The following is a 10,192-nucleotide window of genomic DNA, read 5'->3' on the forward strand; positions in this document are numbered from 1 at the left end:
CAGGTGATTTTATACACACTCGCAGATAAACACTTTATCAGAGTTAAGAGACGCCGCCCTCAATCCATTTCTTCCAGAAAGCTCTTTGAGGGCGAAACCTTCTCCAGAGTTTGGCATAGGAAAGACAAAAACACCTTAAACTCAAATAAACATCATGATGAATTTGTTTTTTTCCGGCCACTTTTCCTATTAAATTCAACTCAGATGAACACACATAAATTTATGCACAAGGATTTTGCGAGAAGCCTCATTAACTAATCTAACACAGACAGCCCTGTTCTGCCTGATGGCATAATATATATATATATATATATATATATTTGGGGGAATGTTTTTTAATTTAAATCTTTATATTAAATTCTCAGGAACACTCAGAAAGTTAAAAATACCTCTGGTATCTTGGTTTGTGTTGGTGACCAAATTATTATAACACCTGACTGATCTGAAAATATTGACATTTGCCTCCCAAACATGATTTAGTTTCATAATGATGGTTGCTCTGAGGACAACAAATATAAATTGAAGTCATTTTGAACCATTTTTTACTTGAATATTTGGTATTTCCACCTTTTGCAGCACATCTCTCTGGCATAGTGTCCTAAATCTCTTTAAGATGGCTCTATTGTATGATTTATAGAGCATAATGATGACTTTATTTGTAGATACAGGTCACTTTTCTTACTGGCCCCCTCAATGTCTGGACCTCAGCCCCATTGAGCAAAATTGGGGTGAGTTGTGAAATAAACTCCACTTGTAGATTCAAAGGAAAGCCTTTGGCTTGAGTTTCAGAAGACATTGAATAACATTGCATTGAAAATATAGTGACACCTTACAAGAAAAATGTGCTGCTGTAATTGCTGCAATAGGTGGGTATACCAAATATTTTTGAAAGTGGTTTAAAACAGTAAAACACTTCATTTGATATTTGTTGTGTTCGGAGCAACATCATTATGAAACTAAAACTAAAGTGTTTTGAAGGCAAAAAAGGTCAATATTTTCCAGATCTGTCTGGTGTCCTAAAAATTTTGGCCACCACTGTAAATGAAATGTGTGTTCGTTTATGTACGAGATAACACCACATTAGCATATCCCACATCCATCAATCCCTTACATACTGAATCCACTGTACCTCCATTTGTCAAAGTCTTGGCCTCACAGTACCACATTGCAATATTCTGGGAAATAATGTCTTTGTAATTCTTAAGGTATTCAAGTAAAAATTAAATAGTTGGAAGTTGGGTCATTTTACTATTTGCTAATCACTGCAATCTTTTCCCGGGCCACGTCCATCCGCCATACCAGAAGTGAAATGAGATTGTTTCGAGGAGGGGAGGAGATTTGCGTTTTTGATTAAAGATTATGAGGGCACCATAGAATGTAAAAAATAGTGGTCACCCATAGGTTTCTGAAGATCCTTTTTGAAGCCAATAGAAGATTGTGCCTGCTGTCGCCATCTTGGCCGCAGGTCACTGCACATCACTCGCGGATGTCCGAAAATGGTTATAGAGGCGGGACGTGTGTGAAGCTGAGGTGACTGGTTGCTGAAACCACCCCCCCCTAGCTTGACTCTAGTGACAGCAGTGGCTGTTCAACCATCACTCAAATGGCCACACCCTTAATTATGCAGAACTTTAAGGCTTAACCCTTGAGAACCCAGGGGTCAAATTTGGCCAATTTTAATTGATGCTAAGAGTTCTTGGGTTCTCCAGTGTTAATATAATTTATACAGATGAATTACAAAAAATTCACCCCCTCACAGTTGTCATGAAGGGCAAAAATTAGCTATATAGGTTAAAAACACTGTAAACATATTTTTCTGCTCTAAAGATGGGTATTTTAACATGGAGGTCTATGGGAAGTGACTCCCTTTTGGAGGCAGCCTCTAGCGGCCAGTCGATGAATTGCAGTTTAAAGCACTTCTGTGTTGGCTCAATCAGAGAGATCGGAAAGGTTGCCCCTCGGAGGGGACATACAATTTTTACAATTGCTCACAGATAAGTCATTTGTAAAAAATAACACAATTTTTAAACAATGATTGTTAATTTTAATTTAATTAAAAAAATTAAAAATAGATTCTGCTTAACTAAAAAAATAACATACCACACATTGAAAATATGCACAATAATAATTTTTTATTCAGCATAAAGTGGTATTTTCCCTTTTGGTAGTCAAAAGATAAAGCTTCAAGTTGAAAATATCTAAAAAAAGATAAGCCGTTTGTGGTCCACAAGAGTGATGTTTCATATAACCATTCCAGTTCAAACTTAATGCTTCTTCCATCTAAAGACGCAATATTCAGAAACATGTAAATTACTATCTGGGTAAATGTAATAGTTAAAGCATAGAAATGCATAGGACAGCTTGTTTATGTTTTGCGTGTGGTTATTGGCATGTGTGTGATTTTGTGCTCAATGCGGTCGAGCTTCTGCATCACAGAATGGGTTTTATTTCAGGGCTCTTGATAGGTGGGAGGTGCAGCTTCAGTTTTCATTTTGAGAGCCTCATCATAGGAAGGTAGTTTAACCTGGTAGGTAAAAGGACAATAAATGTTTATTGCTTTTTTTATTTATGATAGTAGCTAGATTATGATAATTGTTATATCTATGTATCATTTATGAAAGTTTAGTGGAAGCTTAATTTACACGAAATACATGTTAATCTATAACACTATACAATGAATTATCAATCATTAACATTAAATAAAGCATTAGCTAATTAACAATGAAAAACATATTTTAACAACATTTATTAATCTTTGTTTTAAAGGGATAGTTCACAAAAAAAAATCTGTTATCATTTACTCGCCCTCATTTAGTTGAGTTTTTTTTTATTCTGTTGAACACATTTTAATAAATGATGTTAATCATACAGTTGACGGTACCTATTTACTTCCATAGTAGGAAAAACAAATACTATGGTACCGTCAACTGTATACTTACTATCAAAATAACTTATTTTGTGTTTAACAGTATAAAGAAATTAACTTATACTAAGATAAATAAAAGCTGTAGAAGCAATGTTCAGGGTTAGGTCTTGTTAACTAATATAGTAAAAGGGACACTCCACTTTTTTTTAAAATATGCAAATTTTTTAACATGGCTGCAGTAAGCGCAATGATATTACGTAGTGCCCGAAAATAGTCCCCTTAGTAACTTTCAATGGCAAGGGACTATTTTCGGGCAGAGCGTAATATCACTACGCCTGTTGCAGCCATGTTACATCAGCAAAGTCTTTGATTATTACACCAGAATGAGAGTATAGTTCTAGCCATATCTGCCTAGAAAATCAAAACTTTAAATTTTCTGTCGGTCTTAGTGCACACAGTGGCGTGTTTACCATTTTGGGGGCCCTTTGCAAAGTCCAAGAACCAAGGCCCCCCATGCCCCAGCATTGCCCAAGGTTTTTCAATTGAATTGCACAACAATAATATTCAGTATATAGAATTAAGTAAGATATATATAAACCGGGTTTATTTTGTTTTACACTGCTTAAAATAACACTAAATTGTTACAGTTTGGCATGACAAAAATTCTTGGTTTAAAAAAAATTTTTCGCGCCCCTCTCAGATATTTCTTTTGCTTGCAAATGTCTTAAAGGATGTATTTAAAACAATGTAATTAATACTGCAACTTCAGTGTAGTGCCTGACATCTTACTAAAAAAACCAAATGAGGAAAAAGAGGAAGCATTATTATTTTCAGACTGATCTAACAAACTGAACTAACAAACACCAGCAAACAACATTGTAAGTTGGTTATTGCTTGAATTTATGGGAATCACATAACTCTCAAGTTCATATTGTAAAAACAAACTTACTGTGAGATACAACAAGCATATAGACTAGAAATACACTAAAGACGAGATTTTAATGACAATGATGAGATACAGAATATGATTTATGTATTTTAGACATTATTTAAACCCCTGCATGGTGTCTTTATCATGTTTATACCTGTACGAGTGTGGAACAAAAGATGCGTGTCACAGATCAAACCAAACCACCAATCACAAGTGTGAAGCCCAAAGTCAATGTTGTGCAGTTAAGAGAGCACAGAGAGAGTCGAGCGAGCGCTCATTCCAGCACTTGTGTGGCTGCTTTTGTGCGCGCTTTCCCGTAGAGTTCGCTCATCTGCGCGCTCGCGAGGACGCTTGTCCACGCGCGAATAGTGTTCTGCGCGCTCGTATCTCTCGCTCGGGCGTGGTTTTGGTGCGCGCGACTTTTGGGTCTGATTAAACGCCATATCCGCGCATATAATTGGTTCGCGCAGCGCAGATCACTCGAGTGGCGCAGTTTCGTCCTTCTTTTGATGAGTTCGGCTTCCCATACTATATGTGCCCTCGCGAGGATGCGCGCATATATTATTCTACGTGCATACTTGCACATCTCTCGCTTGCGCGTGCTTTATCCGTGCCTTAGATTTGGGTCTGAATAAACGTAACATACTTTCACACACCTTGTGGCCAGTAGGGGGCCCCCCAAGCCCGCGAGGCCCTACGCAATTGCGTGGTTTGCGTGGTGGGTAAACACGCCACTGAGTGCACAATGTAACTACAGAAGAGTCAAGTTTTAAATAGGAAAAATATCAAAACTCTTTGGTTATTTTTTTGCGCGATGCTAATGGTCTAATCAGATTCAATTAATTGTGCTAAGATATGCTAAAAGTGGTACCGCCAGACCCGGAGATTGGCTGAATAGATTCCAAAACGGTAAGAAACAAATGTTTAACTCTAGGGGAGCTGGAAAAAAAGTGGAGTGTCCCTTTAACTTACACTAATGAAACCTTTTTGTAAAATTTTAAAATATATTCTTCGAAATCTTTTAATGAATAAATTTAAACCTAACAAACATCATCTTTTAAATGTTTTTTTGTGTGACTGTGAAATTATTGTGCTACACTTTTAAACAACCACTCACTTAATAACCGTTTAATTGTTTGACTGTTTAATTAATAACTTCATGTTTCTGGAGAATGGATTTGGCATCTGCTTGGAATCACAGATTTAAAATCCAAACTAAACACTGGTCAATACCATCATTTACTGTGTGACACCAAACAAGCCCTGCTATAAATGCACTTACTGTCACAGTATTTCCATTGTCAACATGGATGCTAGAAGCTCTTTCTGCCTTCAGGGCATAGAAACATCTCATTGACACTTGAAGAACGTACACCTACACAGGGAACACAAATAAAATCCCAAAAGCACACAATTAATAAAATACTCTACCTTTCACTTTTTCTAAAATCCCTCTCGGTCAGCTAGAAAGACAGAAGTCGCTTTATGACTGCCTCTATACATTGCTTTCCAACCTTAACCAAAAACTCAACTCTCACACACACCCCCAAAGAAAAAAAAAATGCACAGCTGCAGACATTACAAAAATGTTGTGGATATAGTGTGTGAAAGAAAGAGATATATCTCTATATGTGTGTACACACTGGCTCCATCATAAGTTTGGACAATTTCATTGCAGTGGACATAACATTTCAAATTAAGTGTCATGTGCAAACAAATAATGCTGGAGCATTTCTCATAATCAAATTCAGTTTCACTTTTTGCAGTTATGTTTTGGTTAACCAAAAGGTGTCGAAGCCACACACAAATCCACATATAAATACATACAAAAGCAGACACACGTGTACAATGATACCTTCAGCAATATGTTCAAAATAAAGAGAACAGTGTATCCCATGGTCAAATGGCCCAAGTCCTCCTCATCCAACCTATTGACTCCTTTGTAATACTTCTATTGTGGACAGACACACATTTAAAGGAAAGAATTAGGATACAAGTAAAATGATATAAATGGCTCTAAAAAACAAATGCGTCTTATATAAATCATAGGATGTATTTTGCTCACTGCAGCTTGCAGGACGTCTCTGTATTTTGGGGTCCCTGGCAGTCCCCAGGCTCCATTAAACAGGGAGAGAAAATTCAGACCCAAATCCACAAACATCGTCAGCACGAAAGGCAGGACAAACATGGGGCCCTTATACAGAAAAGCACAAAAGACAGTTTGAGAAATTTCCAAAAACTCTCTAATAGAATTAAAAGAAAACTCCACATTTATTTTTTCGCTTTTAAAGACTAATCAGATCTGAAATGTGTAGTTTGGAAAGTGCGTCAGTGACATTGATAAATATTGAGATAAGCTCTTTTGCCTCTTTTTGGAAGCTGGGTAAATATTGGTGTCGGCCAATGAGCCGAAAATCTAAGGGGTCCAGAGATGACTACACCCACACGCAATGCATACATCCAATAAAATTAACACAGACTAGACCTAGTCAAGACGTATCACCACACAGGTAGTTGTTTCACTACAGATTTAGTATTTATATATTTACATTTGTCCTGAGTGGGACAGATTTAACATGGTTCCTGTAAACCTACTTATATTGAAAACAGGTGTTATAAAAACACTGTGCATAAAAGGACCACATAGTATTAAAAACACATAAAAGAAATAGAGCAAAGATTAATTGTGATTAATCGCATACAAAATAAAAGTGATTTTTAGCATAATATACAAGTGTGTGCTGTGTATAATTATAATGTATATATAAATACACACACATTCATGTATGCATTTACATATGTATATACATTCATTTATATTTTTATATATTCCATGTGATATATGTGATATATAAATTAAAAAAAAAAAAAAAAATATATATATATATATATATATATATATATATATATATATATATATATATATATAAATTAAAAATGTCTGAAATTAATATATGTATGTGTATGTGGTTAAATATACATAATAATTACACACAGTACACTTACATATATATTTTTGTATGCGATTAATCGCAATTAATCTTTGCCAAGCACAAAAAATAAATAAAAAATAAAAAATCTTTAATGTAAATATTACACTTTATTTGATTTTTTTAAATAAAATCAAAATAAATATAATATGAAATAATTTAATTATACATATTTAATTATTAAATTATTTTCTTTAAATTTTTATTTGTGTGCAATTCAAGTTTTTTTATTTATTCAGAGTTATAGATGAATTTCCTCATACTGTATATCAACTGAACTTAAAACTTTTATAGGATGGACATAAACTTTTTTCTGCTCATAAATAGTACCTTGCGGTGAGAGAACATAGCCAACACACCAGAGATTGACATCAGAACCAGCATCAGAATGTTGGTGCTAACATCAACTGGAAAGAGAGGATACATTTTTATGTTTTCAATACATTTCTATGCAAATCTTTGTAATCATACTATACAATGCTATAGGTCAAGATGCAGTGGTGAGCGTTTTTAAAAATTCCTTTCATTGTTACTGTTTCGTACTGATAAACAAATGGTGTTTTTGATTAATTGGGTTGCAAAGGTGTAAATAAGTGACTGAGTAATGAGATGTAAACTCACAGATACGCTGACCCCTGGTAGACCTGACATTATTATAGGGGATACCGTATGGAGTTTTGTCCCAAGGAGCTGTTCGGACAATGTCCCCCAATTCCAGCAGGTTACCTATCTGGAGACACACACACACATGGATATAGATGTAGCCTACTGATTCTGCCAGAATGAATTCATAAAGGTAAACGTGTGTCTCGGTCTGTGTGTACTCTGGCAGTGGGACTGTTTGGACTCTATCCTCAGAGCCAACACCAACAGAACATGTTACACAAGACCAGCAATTCATTCAGAAAAAACTGTTAGAGTGTAAATTACATAACATACACACAACCTCCTGCCTTAACTACACTAGATATTCCTATTGCTGATTAAATATGATCTGGTTGACAGAGGGTTTCCTGTAAACCTTTTTTAAGATTATACAACATGGTTTATCCAAAATATTTATGTAAGGTTAGATTATCTTCATTGTCTACCTTCAGTGTCTAGACTGGAAACGTGTCTTTGGCTTACCATAGAAAAAACATTAATATATAAATTTTTAGTATAATTATCTAATTTTCACAGAAGAAGAATATTTATAATACACCATCAATATGTTTTGAAATCACTTTTGTGAAGATTTTTTTGTAGTGTACCTATACATTTTTTATACATTTGTCTAGTTACTGTGTTGTTATCTTTTATTGGTTGTTAAACAATATACAGAACCAGAAAAGAGTAATTGTGCTGTACAAAAAACAATATTTGTGTCTTGACTGTATGTGACTCCAGTTCTTTAAAATGGCTTCCTCCCATTACACAAACTTCTCCATATAGTGTCTGACCAAAAATAAAGCCACAAAACATGCACTCCTTCCGCGTACTGTATAAAACCTTTCACAACTTTCAATCTCCCTAAAACTATCAATTACAAATGTTTATAATACTTTTTTTAACAATACAATTATATTCATTGGACCAGAACAGGCGATACCTGATTTTTAAGGTTAAATTATTGCATACATAAGGCAGATTAACTCTACCACACATATAACTAACAATGTACTTTATATTCTGCTATTCTTAAAGCTTATCATTCATTTCAAGTAGCTGTAAATATTGGTATGAAACTGCATGTTACCAGATATAAGATGGCAAATGAGCGAGTTGCTGTGGTGACATGGCAGCACAGGGTACGTGTTCCCGACATCTTTATCTTCAAGTCGTTCAAGCTAAAACAAACAAAGCTGAAACACTTCGGTTAGTAAGAACTTTAAGCAGCCTCACAAACACACCCTGTTACTTTTGAATACGCGCAGATGTAAGTTCCTGTGCGGTAACCAGTTTCCTGTCTAACTTTTGCAAAGCTAATGAATTTGATGATATCTTAAAATGATTCAAGTGAGATTTCTCAGCACTGTTCTATATATATATATAATATGAAACTATCACTTACACACACAAAAACACTTTGTGGAGCATTAATAACAGAAAAAATACAACAGATACCATAGTAAGTGATACATGGTTATCTAAACTTATTAGACTCTGACATAAAATACTGTGGTGGTACTATGGTACAGTCATGGTAGCAGGTATACATATATACCACATACATAGTACCCTGGGGAACTTTTTAGACATACCAAGGATACTTTTCAGACATGCATAGTGGTAGTACCAACATATATGATGTAATCACCAGTGTGGGATCATGGTACCATCTCATAAAAACATGAGAGTATCGTTGTACTTTGTTTAAAAAAGTGTGGCACTTGTGGTCTTTTAAGTCCTCATATAACAAATGCAGGGATGCAACATTTACATTTTTAAAAGGCGACATAAAACAAACTTATTTACAAATATTATTGACCACCGAATATTACTCATATTGTCATACACTGAACATTAACTCATAAATTGCTCAATTAAAAAAAAAACTTGATTTCAAGTAGTTATCATTTTAATTTTTAAAGCAAGCAAACATGCAACAAGCATGCGCTTATACTGTATCTTACAGCATCTGTCACTATATCAGAAAATAAGATGAGACAGGAAGTGGCAGGGAACTAGAACACGCATTTATGGCATGCATCTGTGTGAGAGTTCAGTTCAGACTGCATATTAAGGATGATGTGTTCTTTGATAAGTCTTTTATGCAATACTTTTGCTTTTCATTTTCTGTATCTTCAAAAAAAAAAACTTTTTGGAAAAAGATTGTTATTGATATTAACAAATATCTTTAATCTCTGTCCTGCCCTTACTCAATCAAACTTGATAAGTATACATATGGAGACAGTATACAAATAAAATAAGAAAACAGCTATTAAATACAAAAATATTCCTGAAAAAGACATAATTGCAGAGAACAGAAGAAGAATTGTACTAAATTGTAGCAAATAATAAACCATGTTGTAAAACAGTGCCACCTTGTGGCAAAAGCTAATATGTACCATAAAGACAGAGCGCATTTATGCTAATTTGAAAAACACGCCCACTAGGGGGGAAACAATCTATCCGTCTCTATTAACTTTGTATTGCGAGATGCCGCCTCCTTGTCATTTCTGTCTTATAACAAAAAACTGAATTATGCCTAAAAGCTGCTGTGTGACAAGGTGTACAGCTAACAAGCCGAAAAAAAACAGAAATAAGTTTTTATAAGCTGTCGAGCCGTAAAACCCAGCCTTTAAGGAGTAAAAAAAGTGGATCGCCGACTACGTTTCCCTCCAGTGGGCGTAGTTCTAATAATAGTAGTACTATGAAAAGTTGCCGGTTTCCACTTTTGTGCCTTTAAACGCTCGTTTTTGG

General features: G+C 34.9%; 1 protein-coding gene across 1 annotated transcript; it reads right to left on the reverse strand.

Annotated features, from left to right (window-relative positions):
- Positions 1-2,113: 2,113 nt before the first annotated feature.
- On the reverse strand, positions 2,114-8,702 carry laptm5 (lysosomal protein transmembrane 5). The gene is made up of 7 exons (XM_065291041.2): positions 8,526-8,702; positions 7,409-7,517; positions 7,118-7,194; positions 5,863-5,991; positions 5,653-5,748; positions 5,080-5,172; positions 2,114-2,524 (listed from the first exon to the last, which is right to left on the reverse strand). The coding sequence occupies exons 1-7, from the start codon at positions 8,592-8,594 to the stop codon at positions 2,450-2,452; spliced, it is 648 nt and encodes a 215-aa protein (XP_065147113.1). The 5' UTR covers positions 8,595-8,702; the 3' UTR covers positions 2,114-2,449.
- Between the last annotated feature and the right edge of the window lie 1,490 nt (positions 8,703-10,192).

This window comes from Paramisgurnus dabryanus, chromosome 19 (genome assembly GCF_030506205.2).
Source record: "Paramisgurnus dabryanus chromosome 19, PD_genome_1.1, whole genome shotgun sequence".
Taxonomy (NCBI): Eukaryota; Metazoa; Chordata; class Actinopteri; order Cypriniformes; family Cobitidae; genus Paramisgurnus; species Paramisgurnus dabryanus.